The 22899-nt window shown below is 41.2% G+C and overlaps 1 protein-coding gene across 4 annotated transcripts in view; it reads left to right on the top strand.

Annotated features, from left to right (window-relative positions):
• The window catches only part of LOC140738327 (transmembrane protein 132C-like), a 1098356-nt gene that overhangs the window by 1001625 nt on the left and 73832 nt on the right, over positions 1–22899 (top strand). For all 4 annotated transcript variants that reach the window (XM_073065528.1, XM_073065529.1, XM_073065527.1 and 1 more), the window contains one exon: positions 17371–17576. In XM_073065528.1, the coding sequence (XP_072921629.1) occupies positions 17371–17576 (206 nt within the window). The remainder of the gene's footprint in view (positions 1–17370; positions 17577–22899) is intronic.

The raw sequence follows: 22899 nt of genomic DNA on the forward strand, positions 1-22899 counted from the left end.
GGAATTTAAAAGAATGAGGTGAATAACATTGAAACCTATTGAATATTAAAATGCCCAGATAGATGGACGTGGAGATGACATTTTCAATAGGGGGTGAGTCTAGGACAAGAGGGCACAGCCTCGGTATTCAAGTACATCCCTTTAGAACAGAGATGAGAAGGAATTTCTTTAGCCAGAGGGTGGTGAATCTGTAGAATTCATTGCCACAGATGGTTGTGGAGACTAGTCATTGTCTCTATTTGAAATAGAGATGAATAGATTTCTGATTAGTAACAATGCCAAGTGTTATGGGGAGAAGCTAGGAAATGGGTTTGAGAGGATTAATAAGTCAGCCGTGATCAGGTTGCAGATCGGATTCGATAGATTGAAAGACCTAATTCTGTTTTATGTTCTTAAGTCCGACTGCTGGCCATGTAATATTCCATTTCAAAACCATATCCTACATGTGTTATCTATATAGGGCTGCTTTTCCTGTGTGATTCAACTCATAAATATTTATGGATTAATGGCTAGTTGGAAAGGCAGGGGTGATTAGTGAATAACATAGGGCTGATTAACCGATTAGCTTGGCTTTGTCAGGGGCAGGTCTTGTTCAAGCAGACTGACCGATTTTTCTAAAGAGGTTGCAAAGTGTATTGACAAAGGCAGTTCTGTAGATGTACTGTGAGGCTCCACAAGGTCCAGAAACTGGAGATTGGTCCGAACTGTTCGGGCCCATGGGATCCAGAGCAAGTTAGCAAATTGGATCTAAAACTGGCTTGGTAATAGGAGAGAGAGGGTGATGGTAGAGGGATGTTTTATGATTGAAATTAGTCTGCATTTAGTGGTACTCTACAGGGATCTGTGCTGGGACCCTTGATGTTGGTAACATATCTGTGGCCTGGTCAGTAGGTCGAGAGATTAGTGTAGCTGTAGGCAGCATGCAGGGTAGTGTTAGACTATAGGGTGATAGTGATGAGCTGGTGAAATGGGCTTAGGAATGGCAGGTGCAGTTCAATCTGAGTAAGTGTGAGGTGATGCATTTAGAGAATACCAATGAAATATACCATGAAAAGTAGGTTCTGAAGGACTGTTGAGGAACAGGAGGAATCTCGGTAGGCACGTCCTGAGATCTTTGAAGGTATTCAGCACAGATACATACTGCAGTAAGGAAAAAAGCCATGCGAGATGCTGGCCTTCATTAGTTGGGACAGGAATGAGGATGTGTGCTCTAACTTTATCAGACGTTGGTCCAAGCTCAACTGGAATATGGCGATCAGTTCTGGTTATCACACAAAACAAAAGATGTGAAGGAGATTCGTCAGGATATTGCCTTGGATGGGATGTTTTGATTATGATGGGAGACTGGAGAGGCTAGGATCCTTCCCTGGAGTGGAGGATGTTAAAAAGGGACATGATTGCAATATATGTTATTAAGAAGGATCGACTGCAAGAATCTTTTCCCCTTATCAATGGTGAATAAAACTAGTGGACGTAGACTTACAGTAATGGTTAAGCATTTGAAGAGATTTAAAGGAGACCTTTTACATCCAGAGAATGGTAAATACCTGAAATGTATTGTGCGAGAGAATGTTAGAAGCAAAATTGCTGACAGCATTTAAGAGGTGTTTAGAGGAGCTCTTGAATTGGCCAGGCTTTGAATGCTGTGAGTCAAGTCCTAGAAGACAGTATTAATACCAATGGGTGACCACTAGACAATTAAGAAATGGTGGGCCAAATGGCCTGTTTCCATGCTGTATGTCTCTATAACTCCTTATCTTAGTCGTGGGACTCTGTATCATAGAATAAGGGAGTTGGAGAGGTTTTGGCACAAAATTCTCCATCTTACAACCCTGAGCACTGTCTTCTCTCAGACAACCATGAGAAAAAGAAAGAAAACCCTAGAACATGTTCAAAGAAAAGCATCAAACCCCCAATGCACCAAAAAAAGAGATCAAATTGTGCAAACGGCAAAAAAATTAGGAAAAAAAAACAGAATATAAAACACCAAATCACAAATCATTGAACCAGTCCCAGCATATTCACTTCAATCTAGCTCTGTGTCGTTCGTTAACTTCAGGCCTCAGAGCCAATCTGCCCCGATCAAAATTGCACAAAATAGCACCTAAAATTGGAGTGACCAGAAGCCATAATGTGAAGTACAGAGTCCAATCCTGATTGAACCTCACCCAAGTCCCAGGACTCTGGCAGCATCGAGCGAGAGAAGCAGCTTCCTATACAGAAGTAAACCAACTCTGGCTGGTCATAGAATTAACGTTGAGCTGACCTATAATTCATGTTAGCTCCACCAGCTATGGACGTAGAAGCATTGGGGTAGAGCACTAAATAGGGCTTCATTCTAAAGCCGATGTAGGGCATATATTTTGCTACTAATTCTACTCTATGACAATAGCTGCAAACAACTTTAAAATGGCTGAATGCACCATCAGGTTTCAAAATGAAATACTCCATGATCAAATTGTTTACAAGTATTCATTACAGGAGTGAAAAGGTTCGTTCTGATACCAAATCCAATACCATGATATTTTTATACATTAACAGCCTCTGGAATAAATACTGTTTGATATATAGAATCTCGTACATATTCTGGAGAGATCTGTGCACTGATCTGAAAGCACTCAGAATGATTTAGTGGACACAAGAATATATGGTTCAGAGTAGATGTGACAAAGGCATATAACAGGGCCATGAAACTAATGGTTTATTGACGAAAAATCACTCATTTGGTTATTTTTATGCCAAGGTTTTCCTTTATTGCCGATGATGTCTTCACCTGCAAACCATAAATGTGAGTTCCTGTTAATCATTTTGAAATAAAATAAGAATGAATACTGTTTGTCAAGATGAACTGAATTCAATACATGTAAACAAGCAAGTCTAGGCGGTTCATCTTCTATTCTTCATCTGTCTCCTCTGAAAGGTGGAAGAAAATATCTCTTCCTAATCTCAGATGTAGCTGTGCCTGTATTAATACAACCAACTGCATACAGAAAAGATCCTTATGTTATAGTGAGCGAAGGGTGAGTGGATAAAGAAAAAAGTTCTGTGGCGTCTCTCTAAATAAGCAAGTTTGTCTTTCACTATCATAACTTTCAGCGCCTTATGAAGCATTTCTCTCCAGGAATGTCAGGATTGCTACTGCAATACCGGTTCTGACTGGAAGCAAAAAGCTGGCCCCTGGGCTGGTTCCTGTCAAAAAGAGCAAGATTCACAACTGGTTAAGTCACGTCACCAGGCTTACTGATCGGCAAGTTCATCGAATAACTTTCAAGGCCTGAGTGTGTCACTGACATTTGCAAGCAGTCAAAAGCAAAACCATGTAAAAGGATTAATAAAAATAATTGTGCTATTGCAACATTTAAAAAGTTATTAAGTGTTAAAAATTAAAACATAAACGATTAAAAGTAGCTGAAACACACTTGTACAGCACCGTGCAGAAGTCAGGCACACATGTACATATATGTATATCTAGGGTGACCAAGACTTTTGCAAAGTACTATATATTACTTAAAATAGGAAGGTGGTTGAGAAACAGAAGTAAGAGTACCTAGCTTTGTATTAGTTCAGTAATATTAAGTGTCATTTGGTAACTGGAAAGACATAATTATCACTGAACCCTAGCTCTACATATGTATGCCTAGGACTTTTCAACAGTACTGTGCGTATAAATACATACATGTTAGAAAGCTCAATTAATTACAAAAATATAAATTAACTGAATGCTCAAGCACCTGAACCGGCATGAATAACTTCACTCGCCTCAGTGCTGAACTGATTCCACAATTTATGGACTCACTTTCAAGAACCCTACAACTCACATTCTCTATTATTTTTTTTATTTGCTTTCCTTTTTGTATTTGCAGTCTGTCATCTTTTGTACATTGTTTCTCTCACTTCATTTGTTTGTAGTTTTCTTCATTGATTTTATTGCATTTCTTTGTATCTACTGTGAATGCCTGCAAGAAAATGAATCTCAGGTTGGTATGTGGTGACATATATTGTGCATACTTTGATTATTAAATTTACTTTGAACTTTGTTATCCACCTCACTTGGATTCTTTCCTCTGAAATGACTGCGCCTGGATCGAGTCTAACCCGGCTCAAGGTCAGTAGAGAGATTTCTCAGTGTATCAGTTGGGAAGCTGCAGAAGGTTTGCACTCTCCTTGGGAAGTTCATTTGTGGAGAGCAGTCAAAATGACAGCGGTGATGACTATTCAGGAGTGCTTGCCACTTCAATATTTACGTGAAAGGCTTTGAGAAGTGCTTCAGATTGTCAGTCTGATCCTATCCAGGAAAAAAAAATACATCACTGCTGTAAAAGCTCAGAAGTGCTACTCATCGATCCACAGATATCGTGGGAAGTCTGGCAATGAGCTTGTGGCAAAGGATTTGATAAAAACACGTGAAAAAGAGACAGGAGGAAGTCAGTTGGCCCCTCAAGCCTGTGTTGCCATTCAGTGAGATCACAGACAATCAAATATCACATTTCCTGCTTTTCCCTGTACCTCTCACCTCCATTGTACTTTAAATGCCTCTCTATTTCTGCCTTGAATATGCTGAATGATTTTTCTCCAAAGACTCACATCCCCCTGAGATAATAAAGTCCTCAAACAAGTGACCTCCTGGAACTGTGTTCCTGCTTCTACTAAATTCCTCTTCGTATCCACTCTGCTAAATCCCCTCACAATTATATATGTTTCAAGAAGACCACCTCTCATTCTTCTCAGCTTCATTGAGGATAAGGTGAACTTGCTCGAACTTTTTCACATTTGCCCGTTTCTTCTTCCCAAGAATCATCCCACTGAGCCTACTGTGGTGAACTACATATACCTGTCTGGACTGCTCCTGTGGCTCCTCCCACAGACCCCTGTATAAAGGCGATTGAGGCCTGATGCCCGGCCTCATTCTCCAGAATGTAGTGTTGTTCATTCTTCCAGTCAATAAAAGCCGATATCTCGCTTCTTACGTCTCAGAGTGAGTTATTGATGGTACATCACCTACTCTCCAACACACCAGTGTCAGAAGATCCTCCCTGAAATATGGAGACCAGCTTGCACACAGTACTGCAGGTGCAGTCTCGCCTGTGCCTGCATTTCCCTTTAATCTCCATAACTAAAACTGCAAGTCAATATTCCATCTGCCCTACTGTATCTGTGTGAGAAGCTGTACCCATATGCAAACATTTGTGTCCCATGTACCAGAACCCCTGGATTCCTTTGTACTACAACATTTTGAAGTTTAACTCTATTGAAGTAAATATAACTTGCTTTTTCATTTTCTTCCCAAAGTGACTATCCTCACAGATAACTGGATTGTATTCCATCTGACAACTTCTTGCCCACCCACTTACACACTTCATAGCTTGTTAAAACATCTGTCTTTCGTATCATCAACAAATTTAACTACAGTAAGTTTGCTAAATTGGCTGATGATACAAAAGAAAGATGTTTAACCAGATGTTTAAAAGATGTTTGGCCTCCTCTGCTATCAAGATGAAGCCATACTCAGGTTGGAGGAACAACACCTTATGTACCGGCTGGGTAGCCTCCAACCTGATGGCATGAACATTGACTTCTCTAACTTCCGTTAATGTCCCTCATCCCCTTCTTACCCCATCCCTGACATATTTAGTTGTTTTTTTCTCTCTCTCTCTGCCCATCACTCTGCCTGTTCTCCATCTCCCTCTGGTGCTCCCCCCCTCCCCCTTTCTTTCTCCTGAGGCCTCCCGTCCCATGATCCTTTCCCTTCTCCAGCTCTGTATCCCTTTTGCCAATCACCTTTCCAACTCTTAGCTTCATTCCACCCCCTCCGGTCTACTCCTATCATTTCGCATTTCCCCCTCCCTCCTCTACTTTCAAATCTCTTACTATCTTTCCCTTCAGTTAGTTCTGACGAAGGATCTCGGCCCGAAACGTCGACAGTGCTTCTCCTTATAGATGCTGCCTGGCCTGCTGTTTTCCACCAGCATTTTGTGTGTGTTGTTTAACCAGGTATGAGTCAATGGCCTACGGAGTCAGTGTTTGGCCTCTTCATTAACGTGGATTATAAACAGTTGGAGTCCCAGCACTAATCCCGATGGCCACTGACTGCTAATCCAAAGGCAACCTGTATATTCTGACTCTCTACCTTCTGATGGTGGATATTTCTCTTTGTTCTTTTGTGCCTTAATCTTTTATGTGATATCCTTATGTCTACTGCATCTACTATTTTCCTTTTATCCACTATCCACTTTTATCCATTATGTTCACAAAGAACTTTAACAAAGTTGTCAAACATGTTTTACCTTCTATGAGACTGCATCAACTCTGCTTGATTCTTTTGGTTTTACTAATGCCTTGCTGTTTCATCCTTAGCAATGGATTACATTTTCCCAGTGTCAGATGTTGGGCTATCTAATGTAATGTTTACTTTTTAATGTTTCCCTGCTTTCTTGAACAATAGCATAACTCCTGACACTTCTTCTCCTGAGGCACAGATTTTTTAAAATTCCTCACTTCCTTTATTTAATCTGTGATTAAAAAGTTCAAAGTACAGATATATCACCATGTATAACCCTGAGATTCATTTCCTTGTGAGCATACTCAATAAATCCACAATAGAGTAATAATCATAAAAGAATCAATGAAGGACCACACCAACTTGGGTGTTCAACCAGTGTGCAACAGACAATAAACTTTGCAAATACAAAAAAGAAATAATAATTAAAAAGTAATTATCAAGAAATATCAAGAACATGAGATAAAGAGTCCGTGAAACTGAGTCCATTGTTGAGGGAATGTTTCAATGATGTGGCAAGTGAAGTTGAGTGAAGTTATCCCTTTTAGTTCAAGAGCCTGATGGTTGAGAGGTAATAACCATTCCTGAAACTGGTGGTGTGAGTCCTGAGACTCCTGTAACTTCTTTCTGATGAGGTCAGTGATAAGAGAGAATGATCTGGGTGGTGAAGGTTCCTGATAATGGATGCTGCTTTCCTGCAACAAAGCTTCATGTAGATATGATCAGTGATGGGGAGGACTTTACCTATGATGGACAGGGCCATATCCACTAGTTTTTGTAGGATTTTCCATTCAAGAGCATTGGTGCTTCCATACCAGGCTGTGATGCAGCCAGTCAATATAATTCCCATTACACATCTATAGAAGTTTGTCAAAGTTTTAGATGTCATGCCAAATCTACACAAACTTTTAAGGAAGTAGAGGTGTTGTTGTATTTTCTTTGTAATTGCACCCACAGGGCCCCAGACAGTCCTCTGAAATAATAACACCAAGGAACTTAAAGTTCTGACCCCCACCCCCCGATGATCCTCTGATTTTCTACCATGAAAACCAATCCAAAGTAATTTGACCATTTCCATTTATTCATTCTGCAGTCTCATCCTCTGAGAACCTGGTATTTATTTAAGCAAATCTGTTTTTATATACCTCTAGGAACTCCTAATATCTGTCTTTTTATATATTTTGTTAGTTTATGGTAATATTTTATATTCTTCATCCTTAGAATCGTTCTTTGCTGGTTTCTAAAAATTTCTATGTTCTAAAAAATCATTCTCAACAAAGCACTACTGTGTGCACAATATTACTTGTCTTAATAATAAATGTGGGAAGTTAGGCACCACATTAAATCATGTTCTCCTGGGCAACTGCACTTTAGTCAAGTGAATGAATTTTCAGACTCTATATACATATTTAGTGAGAGCTGACCTTTCCCCATTGCCATACTGTCATGCTATAGTTTGCCTTAATCTTCATGTGAATTAACTGTATTTTAGAGGGAGAAGACTTAAAAAAAAGAATGAAATATTTTGGATTGACTTTATTACTTACATACTTCACATACAAGAGGAGCAAAAAATCTTTACGTAACGTCTCCGTTCAAATGTGCAATGTGCAATTATAGCAATTTATAATAAATCGTATGTGCAACAGGATAGTGAGTATAACACAAAAATACAATTGTATCAGCGTGAGTTCATCAGTCTGATGTCCTGGCATAAGAAGCTGTCCCGGAGCCTGTTGGCCCTGGTTTTTATGCTGTGGTACCACTTCCCGGATGGTAGCAGATGGAACAGTTTGTTGTTGGGGTGACTTGGGCTCCAATGATCCTTCAGGCCCTTTTTACACACCTGCCTTTGCAAATGTCCTGAAACAGTGGGAAGTTCACATCTACAGATGTGCTGGGCTGTCCACACCACTCCCTGCAGAGTCCTGCAATTGAGGGAAGTACAGTTCCCATACCAGGCAGTGATCCAGCCAGTCAGGATGCTCTCAAACGTGCCCCTGTAGGGACTTTTTAGAATTTGGGGGCCCATACCAAACCTCTCAACCGTCTGAAATGAAAGAGGCACTGTTGTGCCCTTTTCACTACACAGCCAGTATATATGGACCACATGAGATCCTCGGTGTTTATGCCAAGGAACTTCAAGCTGTTCATCCTCTCAACCCCAGATCCATTGATGTCTATAGGGGTTAGCCTGTCTCCATTCCTCCTGCAGTCCACAACCAGCTCCTTTGTTTTTGCAATGTTAAGGGAGAGACAGGTTTAATTCAATTGCTATTTATTACCATTAACCCCTCTATGTATCTTAAATGATTGCCTGCTGCTACTTGTGCCACGTGTTTAATGGCATATACATTAGGCTTGGAAGGATTTCTGCTAATTTTCCATCATGGATATCTGTGGAAGATATGTAGCAATTCCTATCAACACTGTAATGATTTCAATGATGTCAAGATAAGGCTTTATCACTTCTATCCATTTTATCTTGATCAGTGTTGTTATGGTTAAAAGAGCTCTGAGTATCTTCCACTGTTTCAAAACAATCTCTAGAAAATATAATTGAAGACCTCAAAGCAAGATTGCTGTGCTAGAGAGACATCAGAGACTGCTGTGCACTCTGCTTTATGGAAACATGGCTCACACTGGCAATTTTTGGATACAGTACTGCAGCCTGCTGGTGCGACCATTCTCCGCAAAGTTAGGACAGCTCACTCTTTTAAAAGGCAGAGGAAGTAGAGTATGCTCTGTAGTTAACTTATCATGGTGCACAAACATTGCGGTTCTGTCACAGCCCTGCTCAGCCAAACTGGAACATCTAGCGGTCAAAAGCCATCTATTTTATCTCCCGAGACAGTTTTCCACCAACTTATAATGACTGGTGTCTTTCCATCAAGAAATCCAGGATCCAGTTACAGTGAGGGGTTTTGAGTCCCATTGAGGACAGTTCACCAACCATCCTCTGAGGCATCATCATGTTAAATGCTGAGCTGAAGTCAGTGAACAACAGCCTGGCATAGCAGGCATCATTTTCAAGATGGGTCAGGATGGAGTGGAGGTCCGAGGCTGTGGACATCATCAAAGGATCGGATTGAGCAGTAGGCAAACTGTAAAGGATCCAGTGTAGCTGGAAGGTGATCAAGGTGCCCGTCTAAAACAGTCCCGTTTACCTGTATGTGGCCGATATTGCTCAAAGCCTTTTCTGACCATGTACCTGTCCAAATGTTTTTTAAAGGTTGCAATTGCTTCACTTTCTACAGATCCTGCTTGACCAGCTGAGTGTTTCCAACATTTTCTGTTTTACTTGCTGAATCCATACTCTTGCTTCACAGGCAGAATCTCCCTGGGACCTTTCCAGTCTTGTCCTTGGCACCTCTGATCTCCCAATCTCTCAGACGATGCAACCATTACATTTCCTCCTTTTCCTGATCCTTGCTCCCGCCTCCAGATTCTCACCTTGCCCCTGATGTCTGAGTTCCCATCTCTCTGCCGATTATTGCATCCTTACAACCTTGCTAGTCTGACTGCCTCTAGACCCAACCCCCTTCGGTCTCCCCACACTCTGGCTTCCCTGATCTTTCCTAAGTCCAGAGTTGCATGTTTGACTCCCTGAAGTTACTTAGCTCCAGATCTCAAACAGTTTCCACCTCTTTTAGCAAAAGGTGAAAACAACAGGAACACCCCCACAACAGGAAAAGTTCTTCATTTCTTTGACTACTGCCGTGAAACCCAAATAAAGAAATAGTAATTAAATCCTGTTGTTATACTCTTGTTTCCTGAGAAGGGTAAGGAAATTTGGCACATCTTCATTGAATTTTTATAGGTGCGCCATAGAACGTATCCATTCCGATGCAACACAGCTTGGTATGGCAACTGTTCAGCTCAAGGCCACAAGAAATCGCAAACTTGTGGGCACAGTTTAATGGACTCAGTCTGTACTTCCTGCTGTCTCAGGAGAGTAGACAATGTAATCAGAAACGCTTTGCACTCCGGTAATTCTGTCCTCTGCCCCTTTCCTTCATGCAGAAAATACAAACACCTGAAAACAGACATCGACGGGCTTATGGACGTCTGTCATCTCAATTAATGCAAGAGCTGCATTCTGAGACAAAAAAATGGCATTGGTCGTAGCAGACGGCAGACAATAATCGTGGTTCATTTTCACCATTTGCTGAGGTCTCAGTTTGTCACCTTGATATATGGGGAGAGTTCAGCAAAGTAATGGTTCATTAATTCATTAAGTCCAATGCAGGATCGGTACAGCTCTAATTTTAGGACTGTGAGTTCTAATTTGAGGATTCTACCACTTCCCAATATCTGTCACTGTCCTTATCCCGGCACTCACTTCCAGCTGCACTTTTTCCAAGACAAAAATATTTCTCGATTCTTCTTTGTCAATGTTTTGTAGCCTGGGAAAAATACACACGCAGGACAACAAATACTTTTATAGATCTTTAATTCCTTTATCTACTTTAGATGTTTTAGTACAAAAAGAGGGTATCAAAATAAAGACAACAAAATGAATTAAAAAAAACACAGTTCCTGTTACAATCTCATCATAATTTCAGTCAAAACACTTGTGTATCAACTAGTTACTTATGCAGTGTAAAAATAAATTAAACAAAATATACAAAACCCATAGAGTGGCAATTCTAGAATGCCACCAGTCATGTACCTTATACACAACATCAAAAATATAAATAAATATATCTCATCTTCATTAAGTTGTATACTCACTTAGGCACACGCATGCTTAACTTCCAAACACATATACGCTCGACTCTGAAACGGTTTCTCCTCACTCACGTTAAGTGAGCAAAGATTAACACATTCACATTACTCTGTGACATCCACATTCGGTAATGAAGCAATGAAGTAACACAAAAATAAACTTTTAAACATCTTTTACAATATATTGCTTTGTAGCTAAATTACTAGAAAGACTAGACCGATAAGGAACTTTGCACAACCACGCTATCCAGCGCTGATACCTTACTCACGAAAATCTGAAGTATCCACGTGTAAAACATGTCAAATTCCCGATATTCTAGATTTACAAACAAGTATAAATGAATTTACATGGATATTATCAAATATTATTCACCTTTCCTCACCATATGTCCAGTACCCGATGTTTGTTCTAGAACATTGCAACTTTTTTTCTACTCCGCACGTGCATAATGACTTCACCGTTTTCTCTTAAAGGCACAGACAGCTATTATGGCATTACCAGGGTGAATGCCTAAGTTCACTATAACAATAAAAAAATAATATTCAACAGTCACCTGGTTACAAATGTAATCTTTCTTCCAGTGCATCCTTCTTTTACTTCAGACGTTCCACAATCTGTCAACTGCTCCCGTAAGAAGAGTACATGCTTCCAGTGAAATTAAAAGAACATACACTCCAATACATGTACTGCTGACTGACATTTATTGGATCTAAATCTTTATAAAATCATATATCAGTTAGAATGTTTAAGTGGCCTTCTTACTCGATGCTTATTAGGGTCTGAAGCTGAATCTCAGTGTGTCATTGGCAGCCCTCAGTTCTAATACACTGGGTTTATTCTTCCTAACTCACTCACTGAATCTCAAAACAAAATGCCGGGTTGGATACTTTGGAGGTGCAAGAGACTGAAGGTTCTTGTATATGGAACAATGAATAAATAAGACGCTACAGGAACTCAGCAGGTCAGGCAGCATCTGCGATGAGAATGGTTAGTTAATGATTAAGATCAAGACACTCCATCTGAAATAAAATCCTCAATGTTGAAAAATGCCCTCAAATCATAAATCAGTATTTTAGAAAACAATGATAGAAGTTGGAACAGGCCTTGATTACTTATGGAAAAATTGTAAAATGATTTGATGATATTGCCTGGAAATTGACTCACTCTACATTCAACTGTGAAGCAGGTAACATTCAAAATTCATACACATCTGACCTTCTTCAGTATTAAAACACACTGAGGAGATGAGCTTTGCCCAAAGATGCACTACAATAGTCAGGACAGAACAAACTGGATTAGCTGTCGGGTATCACTGGACTTGTGTTGTGACTGTGAAAGGCCACGTTGCCAGTCTACTTTGGAATCATTCTGTGATTGTGAAAAGCTTATATGCAGCAAAGGGTGTTGACTCCTTGCTTACCTTAAGCATGACAAGATAAGAAAGAGGATGAAGAGTAGCGCATGTGGTCCCTCAACCCTTCTCTGCCACTCAATATGATCACGGCGGATGTGACCTTGGTTTCAGCTTCGGATTCCTGCTTGTTTTTCAAAACCCTTGGCTCTTCGATTGGTTAAAAATCTATCTAGTTGGGCCTTGAATATATTCAGTAATTCAACCTCCATAGCAAACTAGGATAGACAAAGTCATAAGGCAATGCAGCATGATACGAGCACAATGACCCAAGTCCATGCCTTCCATAGTGCCCAGAAAGCTTGTCCCAATTCCTTGCATTTGGTCCATATTACTTTAAGCCCTGCCCATCAATGTCCATATCCAAGTACTTCTTAAAATTATACTTTTGTACCTCCCTCAACCATTTCCCATGGCAGCTCATTCCATAAAATCATCACACTCTACATGAAAAAGTTGCCCCTTAGGTCTCTTATAAGCCTTAATCCCTCTCACACTAGCTACGTAGATGTGCCTAAAACTTCTGCACCATACTGTATGTCATTGGAGTAATTTTTGCACAGTACTGTCAAGGTTTATTTTGCATCACACTGTATATGTGTTTTGTCTTTTCATTTGCTATAGTAGTATCAGCTAAGATGGGCAGGTTTACTTTAAACAGATTAAGAAAACAAAGCAGGTTTATGTGATTGGAAGTGGAACTGGACTGTAATTAACTGGACTGTAATTAATCCAACTATCATTCCTGTTAATGTTTTTCGAAGAAGACTATGATTCTAATTTCCAATTCAGGAAGCCATTGTCATCTTCCCATCCAGCAACCTTAACACGTGGTTATTAGGCATTAAGATATTATTGCTATTTTGTTTCTGTATTTATCTGAATATTTAAATAATTGTAATGTGCAGATAGGTGTTGGGTACAGACAAACTCATCTTCCTGCTCAGGCAGTCTGTTGAGGGTGAGGCCGATTTGTTTATGCCCCAGTTCTGCAAATTCTGAGCTGGCTGATGAGGCCAATATGCGAGTCACGGGCTTTCCCTCAGCTCAGCCATGTGGTGCCAGTAGTGTAGGCAGGTGGGTCCTCCTGCCTAATTTGCTTTTGTCAAAGATACCCAAGGATTCCAGTGCTCTGCTTGATGTTCCTTCTGTATTTTCAGAAGCAGAAACAGAATTAGATTTAATATCACTGGGAAATGTCATGAGACTTGTTGTTTTGCGGCAACAGTACTGAAATACATAAATTACTGCATGTATTTTAAATATACACTGTATAACAGTGGATTCCAGTTAACTGGGACACATTGAGATGAGTACACTTTGGCCCAGTTACGTGGCTTCACTAGTTAGCCAAGATTTCATGAAAATAATTTAAAAGGTATAAAAAAGACAAATTTCCATTTAACTGAGTAACAAAGTATGTATTTAAATAAAATACAGAACAAATTAGAACACTACAAGTACTACTACACTTTTGTAACTGTGTATTGGTTCCTAATAGTCAACGGAGGGAATTGATTCTAGTGTACGCTGCCGGGTTCTTGATTGACTATAAATGAACACAATCAGTGCAGACACAATGCAAATAATGGACTGCTTCATAGTAAGCCTTTGAAGATTACATCCTCTAAATCTTCATTTTCATTCTAACATTCAAGATGATTGCCGATACCTTCAAATTCTCTGTAGTTCCCAACTTGTTGAAGTAGTGAAATCGTTTTGTTTTCACTTCTGGCCGGCTCTGGCATCTTCAAGTCTCTATGCTTGAAACCATGGTGAGCAAAACAGTTCTGATTTGTCTTACTACTTACTTCTCACCAACAGTCAGTGACAACAATCACTACTTTTTGAACAGAAACACGTGCAACGGATGCATTTTAAAACTGGTTAGCTCTCAGCACGGTGTAGTGTCTAATGGCCACACAAGTGCACGTGACTGACTGACACTGGCAACAGTCTCCTGTTACAATTAAGCAGCATAGCGTCCCAAATAAGCACGGGGAATCTTGGCTATCATTGCTTTTTAAAGACAATCACACGCAGCTGATGCTATTCGCTCTAAGCACGAGGTCCGCCTAAAGGCAACACGTTGCACAACTGATCCTGCTTAGAAGCTGTTCAGCAACAGTCTTCTGTCCCAATTAAGCATATCATTAAATAAATAAGTGTTGCAACAACACGACAAAAGAAATTCTGAGGAAGTGCTCATGAGTTGCTTCATTGTTCATTCAGAAATCTGATGACGGAGGGGAAGAAGCTGTTCCCAAACATTGAGTGTGTGTCTTCAGGCTCTTGCACCTCTTCCCTAATGGTAACAAGAAAAAGACATGTCCTGGGTGACGGGAGGTACGTAATGACCTATACCTCCTTTTTGAGGCATTGCCTTTTGCAGATGTCCTGGATACTCCAGAGGCTAGTACCCATGATGGAGTTGGCTAAATTTGCAAACCTCTGCAGCTTTATTCAATCCCACCCCCCCATACCAGACAGTAATGAAATGAGTTAGAATACTCTCCACAGTACATCTGTAGAAATTAACTTTCATTGATGAAGGTAGCCTCACTCAACAACAACCTTGAAATATCTTTTGTTTATTTTTGTTTATAATGAACTCTTTCACTAATGTACGTAATTGGAGCTTAGCTTCTCCAACAACAGAAAGGGCTGGAGTAGAACATGAAAAGTAGAACACGGTTTCTGGGTGTTCCGGTCTGGTAGGTACAGATTCACAGAGACACAAGTGTCTATGGACTCTGCAGCTCATGTTCACAATATTATTTATTGTAAATGTAGGCCTCCGTTAGTCTCGATAGACCATTTGCACCTTGGAAAGTTTCCAGGGCGCAAGCCTGGGCAAGGTTTTTTTTAATGGCAGACTGGCAGTGCCAGTCCACTCTCCATGCCAGCAATGTTGTCCAAGGGAAGGGCATTAGGACCCATACAGCTTGGCACCAGTGTCGTCACAGAGCAATGTGTGGTTAAGTGCCTTGCTCAAGGACACACACGCAACCTCAGCCAAGGATCGAACTAGCGACCTTCAGATAACTAGATGAACACCTTAACCACTTGGCCACGTGCCAACACATTTATTACTTACTACTTTTTCATTATTATGATTTGTTTTGGCACTGTTTGTCTTCTTTTGCACACTGGCTGTTTGTGTGCAAGTTTTCATTGATTCTAATGCTTTGATAATAAATTTACTTTGAACTTTGAAATTTGAACTGTGGATTCACAACAATACTACAGACTGTGATGTGGCACAGAGATCCTTGTTAGATCACAGGGTTGATCCTGATCAGCTAGGGAAGTGGGCCAAGGAGCAGCAAATGAATTTCAGTACCGAATAACATTCACGGGGTGCTGGAGAAGCTCAGTGTGTCAGGCAGCTTCTATCGAGGGGGCTGCGTAGTCACTGTTTTGGCCTGAGACCCTTCATCAGGACTGTTCTGCTGTGGGGGGGGTGTGGCTAGAGAGAGTGAACATGGAGAGGCTGTTTCTCAAAGTGGGGAAGCACTAGGACCAGAGGGCATAGACTCAGAATCCAAGGACATCCCTTTAGAAAAGAGATCAATTTCTCTTTTTGGCATAAAAACTTTTCCCTCCCCTTCCCTCTTCCTCTATTCCCCACTCTGACCGTTTACTTCTTCTGTCAATCACGATCCCCCGGTGCCCCTCCTTTTTCCCTGGTCTGCTCTTCCCTCTGAACAGATTTGTGCTTCTCCAGCCCCTTATCTTTCCTACCCACTATCTTTCCTACCCACATAGCTTCCCCAATCATATTCTAGCTATCCTTCCCCCACCATTTTATTCTGGCATCTCCCCCCTTCTTTTCCAGTCCTGAAGAAGTGCCTTGGCGCAAAACGTCGACTGTCTATTCATTTCCACAGATGCTGCCTGACCTGCTGAGTTCCTCCAGCATTTTGAGTGTGTTGCTTTGGATTTCCAGCATCTGCAGAACTCCTTGTGTTTGGGAATTTCTTTAGCTAGAAGGTGGTGAATCAGTGGAAATGGAGTACTATGGAGGACAAGTCAGTGGGTGGTATCTGCGATTAGTAAGTGCACCAAAGGTTATAGGGTGAAGGTGGAGGAATGGTATTGAAAGGGAAAATAGTTCAGCCATGAAGGAATGGTGGAGCAGACTTGATGGACTGAATGGCCTAATTCTGCTCCTGTGTCGTATGGAAGCTCAAGCCAATGTAGGACTTGTACTGTATATGGTAGGGCTCTAGCGGGTATAATGGAACAGAGAGACGAAACCACACTTGGAGTACTGTGTACAGTTTTGGAAGATAGGAACGAAGTGGTTAATCTGGAAAGAGTGCAGAGAATGTTGAGGGGAATGTTGCCAGGATGAGAGGGCCTGAGTTACAGAGAGAGGGTGGCCAGGTCGGGACTTTATTCCTTGGAACGCAGGAGAACGAGGGGGCAACCTTATAGAAATGCTTACAATTATGAGGGGCACAGACAAAGCGGATGGTAACAGTCTTTTCCCCAAGGTCCAAAACTATGGGGTGTAGGTTTAGGGTGAGAGGGGGAAGATTTAAATGAGACCAAATGAGGACCAATTTTTTTTCACACAGAGGGTGGTGAGTATATGTAACGAGGAAGTGATTGAGGCAGGTACAATAGGCTCATTTAGGATACACTTGGATAAATCGATGGAGGGATGGGGTTTAGAGAGATATGGGACAAATGATCAGCATGAAATGACTGGGCTGAAGAACCTGCATCTGTGCTCTATTGTTCTATAACTATGCCATTCTGAAAATCAGTTTTGTTCTGCTTAATGAGATTGATACGGCAGTTTCACAGTTCCCTGGGTATGAAATTAGCATACTAAGAAGTATTACTATTGTTCTCGACTTGGGGCGTAAAATCTCTCAGCTCTTGTTTTGTGCAAGGTGATCATTTCCAGTGCCCCAGTGATTGGGTTTCTTTCTTTTGTCACAGGTTTCTGACAGATGTGACTACATCCTGGTGAATGGGAAAGAGATGCGAGGCAAAGTGAATGCCGTCGTCAACTTCACTTACGAGCACCTGAGTGCACCGCTGGAAATCACTGTGTGGGTGCCTCGGCTTCCCCTTCAGATTGAAGTGTCCGACACGGAGCTCAGTCAGATCAAAGGCTGGCGGGTTCCCATCGTCTCGAGTAAAAGGTAGGTGCCTATAAACAGCTCCACTGTAGTGTCTTGTCCTGTGATCACTACATGACGTTATATATATTGACTGTACACCATTGGCGCAGGTGGGGTTGCCCAGTAGATCTACACTGGTATTCCTGCTTTACACCAGCCACTTTCAACTCACCCATCAGCATTTTTCCTGACACACTTAACATTGCATCTTTGTCAATCGGCCCCAAATGAAAGATCTACATTCTAGCCACTAAAAAGCGGTTTCTCACTGACCTCGGAATGAATTTACAAGTGACTGTCTTGCATAGTCTTTACTCATAGATGAGTTCTCATAGAACTGACCTCGACATCTTTCATTTTCCCATGGAAACAGAGCCTGCCTTGTGTGCACATAGGACTCTCATCCACAAATAATCCTGTCACGGAGTGGTTGCTGAAGGCCTGATAGTAAAACTTTGAGCTTTGGAAGGTGCTCATGTTCAGAAGTGGCTTGTAGGGGAGGAGGAGGTTCAGATGTTAGAAAAGTGGAGATTGGGATCTAGGGTTGAGAGACTGGAAGGAGACAGTAGTGTATGGCCGTGTAGTTGGAGGATATAATTATATTTGGTTGCAAGAGATGGTGAGAGCAGATGGTGAAAGGGGCATGGGGCGAGATGGTAGGTGTGAGGGTTAAGGGGGATTGTAAGCAGAAACAATTAGCCATCAGACTCTATAGGAACCAACCAAGTAAGCTAGTTTCTCTTAAGCATAGGTAAGACTGACATGACTTGTGATAATCTACCTCGCTCTGATTAACCTACACCCTTCATTGGCCACACATGCAGAAAAGAGCTTGAAGCAAGTCAACCCAGAGATACACTGAACATGTTCCGGATCAAAGCCCTGCCTGAGACCAAGTTGCTTGTTACTCCAGATTCTCGCCTCTGAAATCTCGGAGTCCCTCTCATGCATTGAACACTAGTTCATATGAACCTGGAAGTAAGCACACTTTCTTAACCAAGACAAAGGATTTTAGAGGAAATCCTGAAACAAGGAAAATGTCAAGATCTCTCAAGATTAGTTCAGGCTGAACATTTGGCTATAGCAGTTCCACCGTGTGGTAATGGCTAATTACAACTCATTCACACCAGGAGCATAAAGGATTGCAAGAGTTAATAAATGTTGTGACCACAGAAGTAAGAAAGTTGAGTTTATAACAGGTCTGAAGACAAATACCTTTGCATTTCTTTGGGGTATGTTCTTGCAACTAGAACTTCCAGGTGTGATATAATTAATTTGCCTCTGTATCTATTATGTATTGGGGAAAGATTGCAATTTGCAGTTAATTTAATCATCATATTATTTAATGCTCTGTTAGGTTAGACAGTGTACAGTTATGTCTGAATCTTTACAGAGAATAGCAATTATTTTTAGATAATACCCTTAATTGATGATTACAAAAGAGACTAAACATTTATTAACTCTTACAATCCTTTATGCTCCTTGTGTGAATGAGTTGTTAATTAGCCATTACCACACAGTGGGACAGAAAATTAAGTGTAAGATGATAGCACTCTTACAGACCTGTTAAGAGTCTGTAGTTTATGTTTCAAGACAGAGAGAAGTGAGGAGCAGCAAGCAGTAACTTCAGACTGAGGGGACACGTACAAACGTGAGAAAGGAGAAAGCTGTCCAGAAGGGTACTTGGTTAAAGTTGTTTTGATCAACGTAAATTGGAAGAGACCTGCCACTCACAGTCAGACAGAATGCTCACTTTCCTTCCTGGTCATTTCCCACACAAACAACAACACAATCAATAAAGTTCAAAGTAAATATATGTCACTATACACAACCAATAGGTTTCAATAGGTACATCTAATAGCAGAGAAGTGTATACAATATACATCCAGAAATTCTTTTTCTTTGCAAACATCCACGAAAACAGAGGAGTGCCCCAAAGAATGAGTGACAGTTAAACATTAGAACCCCAAAGCCCCCCCCTCCCAGGCACAAACAGCAGCAAAGCAACGACCCCCCCCCCCCCCCCCCCCCACCACCCCACCAGCAAAAAAGCAACAGCACCCTCTACCGGGACTCAAGGGTGCAGCAAGCATCAGTAAATACACAGACTTGCAGTACCCCAAAGACTACTCGTTCACCCGGTATTCGACATTCCACTGGCTCACTCTCTCCCTAATAAGGGAAAAAGAGGTGCCCCGTGTCACAGCGAGAGGGGAGACATAACAAACAATTCACTGATTTACAACGTTAAAAGTCTTTTGCATCGCTTTCTCTGAGCTCTGTGCCCAAAGAGTCGGTCCCGGAAAGGCTCAGGTCTCTGGACACACAACCTACGGCAGCTCACCCGCTGCTCCCGTTGTTCTGTGTTCTCCTGCAACACCTCAGCCAGGGGCAGCAGCCTGGAATCAGCACTTCTCCAGAGCCATGAAAATCCCTGAAGGCACGCTGGTCTTCCAGGCCGCATCCTGGGGATATCAAAAAGCGGCCGGCCGTGAGGCCCTGAGAGCGGGTCCCATTTCCGCAACGAACCAAAGTCAGTGTGTAACTCCAGGTCAGGGTCTTCAGAGCCTGAAAAGGGGGAAAAAAAGATATCAAAGATAGAAATAGAGCTGTTTCCAAAGATGCAAGCAAAGGAGTCACGATTTGGTGCCATCTTAATTTTGCTCTGCCCCTCCGAGATTCATTTTCTTGTAGGATACACAAAAAATCCATAATAGAATAATAACCATAATAGAATCAATGAAAGACCACACCAACATGGGCATTCAACTGGTATGAAAAAGACAACAAAATGTGCAAATACAAAAAGAATGAAGAAAGTAATAATTTTATTTATTTATGAATAAATAAGCAATAAATATCAAGAACATGAGATGAAAAGTGCTTGAAAGTTTGTCCATTGGTTGTGGGAACATTTCAATGATGGGGTAAGTGAAGTTATCCACTGTGGTTCAATAGCCTGATGTTTGAGGGGTAATAGCTGTTCGTGAACATAGTGGTGTGAGCCCTGAGGCTCCTGTACTTTTTTCCTGATGGTAGCAGTGAGAAGAGAGCATGTCCTGGGTAGTGTTGGTCCCTGATGATGGATGCTGCTTTCCTGCAGCAACTCTCCTTATAGAGGTGCTCAGTGTTGGGGAGGGCTCTACCCATGATGCACTGGGCCATATCCATTATATTTTTGCAGGATTTTCCATTCAAGGGCATTGGTGTTTCCATACCAGGCTGTGATGCAGCCAGTCAATATACTCTCCACTACACATCTACAGAAGTTCGTCAAAGTTTTAGGTATCATGCTGAATCTCCGCAAATTCTTAAGGAAGTAAGGAAGAAAGGAGAATATTTTTTTGTTTCTCAGATGCAACAGGTTTTCTCTTCAGAAAGCAAGAGTAAGGATTACTGTAAGGTAGGGCTGGAATGGAAGTTGGAGGGAAGGAGATGATTGCAGAAGGAAAAAGGGACAGCAGTCAAAGCAGGAAAAAGGTTTGATTCCCATTCCCATTCCAACATATCAGCCCATGGCCTTTTCCACTGCCATGATGATTCATGCTCAGATTGGAGGAGCAACATCTTATATTCCGTCTGCATAGCATCCAACCTGATGGCATGAACGTTGATTTCTCAAACTTCCAGAAATTGCCTTCCTCTCTTCTCCGTCACCATTCCTCTACCTCAGTTTATCTCCTTCCCTGTCCATCACATCCCTCTGGTGCTCCTCCTGCTTCCCCTTCTCCCATAGTCTTCTGTCCTCTCTGAGCAGATTCCCCAACTCCCGCTTTTTATCTCGTCCTACAATCAACTTCCCAGCTCTGTACTACAACCCCTACCCTCACCTGATTCACCTATCGCCTACCAACTTGTACTTCTTTTTCCCCTCTCCCCATCTTCTTGCTCTGACTTTGCCCCTCTTCCAGTCCTGATGAAGGGTCTCGGTGCGAAATGTGAACTATCTTCTCTTTTCCATAGATGCTGCCTGACCTGCTGAGTTCCTAAAGCATTTTGTGTGTGTTGCTTATGGAAAAAGTTGTGCTTGTGCCCTAATATTCTTGAAGAACCACATGCTCTGAAGTATTTTGAACTCATCCTTTGGCGGAGAGAACTAGTACATTTAACCGTGATGCTTTTCTCAGCTGCTGCCCTTGTGAAAAAGCATGTTAATACAGACCTAACATTTGCTTGTTGTGTAGAATGAAAACAATGTAGCTGAAATGACCTTGGTTCAAAAGAAAAATTAATAGAATGAAAATAGAATAAAAGTCGGTGTCACTGTTCCAAGGTTGTTCATCCAAGTGATGTCAAAATATTTGGCCTCCTTTTATATATAAAAAAATCATCAACCAAGTAATGATAATTAATATTGTCACACAGTATGAAGGATTGGCTGTTCAAATCTGCCTTTATTTCAGCTCTTTGTCATTTAAAGAATGTCGGTGCAGGTCATGTCTAAACACTACCGGAGTTAATCACTGGGCTTCCATGTGCTGCTCACCAGTCTTGTTATGTGTGTTTGGTTTCTGCTCAATTAAGCTAAATTACATTGGCTCCTGGGAGTAATGAGCCATTTGCTGGATATTCCTGAAGAAACACATGATCTTGGGTATTGTGAGCATGCGTAACACAGAGTCATGGAGAATTCCTCTTCTGTCACTCTCTGGCCGATAGATTAGATTGACAATGTGAGGAGGGATGGACTGAGGACAAGTTTTCATACACTGTGCAGTGACCTTTTACGTATTAGGTGGTGCTTGTAATTAATAGCCATAATGCTCTCCAGACAGCAACTGGAGCTACAAAACAAGGATTTTTTTTTTGTAGCTCTAAAAAATATTTCTTTTCCTTTATTACATCTGTGCTTAAAATGTCCTCGTATCATATCTTATCATAAATGACAATATCACAATAATTATTTTACATACACTTTATTTACGTATTATGTATCACCTGTTATAAGATGCAATTTGCTAGAAAGTGTAGGGTCAGCATCAAATGCCATGCTTCTCACATCACTTGGTCTATTTATGTTGCCTTATTTATATTTTTGAACCATTTATCACTGCACAGAAGAAGGCAATAGCAAGCCACTTCTGTAGAAAAATTTGTCAAGAACAATCATGGTCAGATTGCCCACCTCATATGATATAATAATGATGAAGATGATTTTTTATTATTTATTGTAACTGAGAGTGATCTTTATGTCTTGCTGTAAGAAGGCAACAAAATTCATGACATATGTCAGTGATAATGAGCCTGATTCCGATACAGTTACTGTCTTCATTACAAATGCACATAATGACTATTGCAGGAGAGTCGCTCTCTCAAGGAGAACATCAGGCTGACAGAAAAGTTA

This window comes from Hemitrygon akajei, chromosome 14 (genome assembly GCF_048418815.1).
Source record: "Hemitrygon akajei chromosome 14, sHemAka1.3, whole genome shotgun sequence".
Lineage (NCBI taxonomy): Eukaryota > Metazoa > Chordata > Chondrichthyes > Myliobatiformes > Dasyatidae > Hemitrygon > Hemitrygon akajei.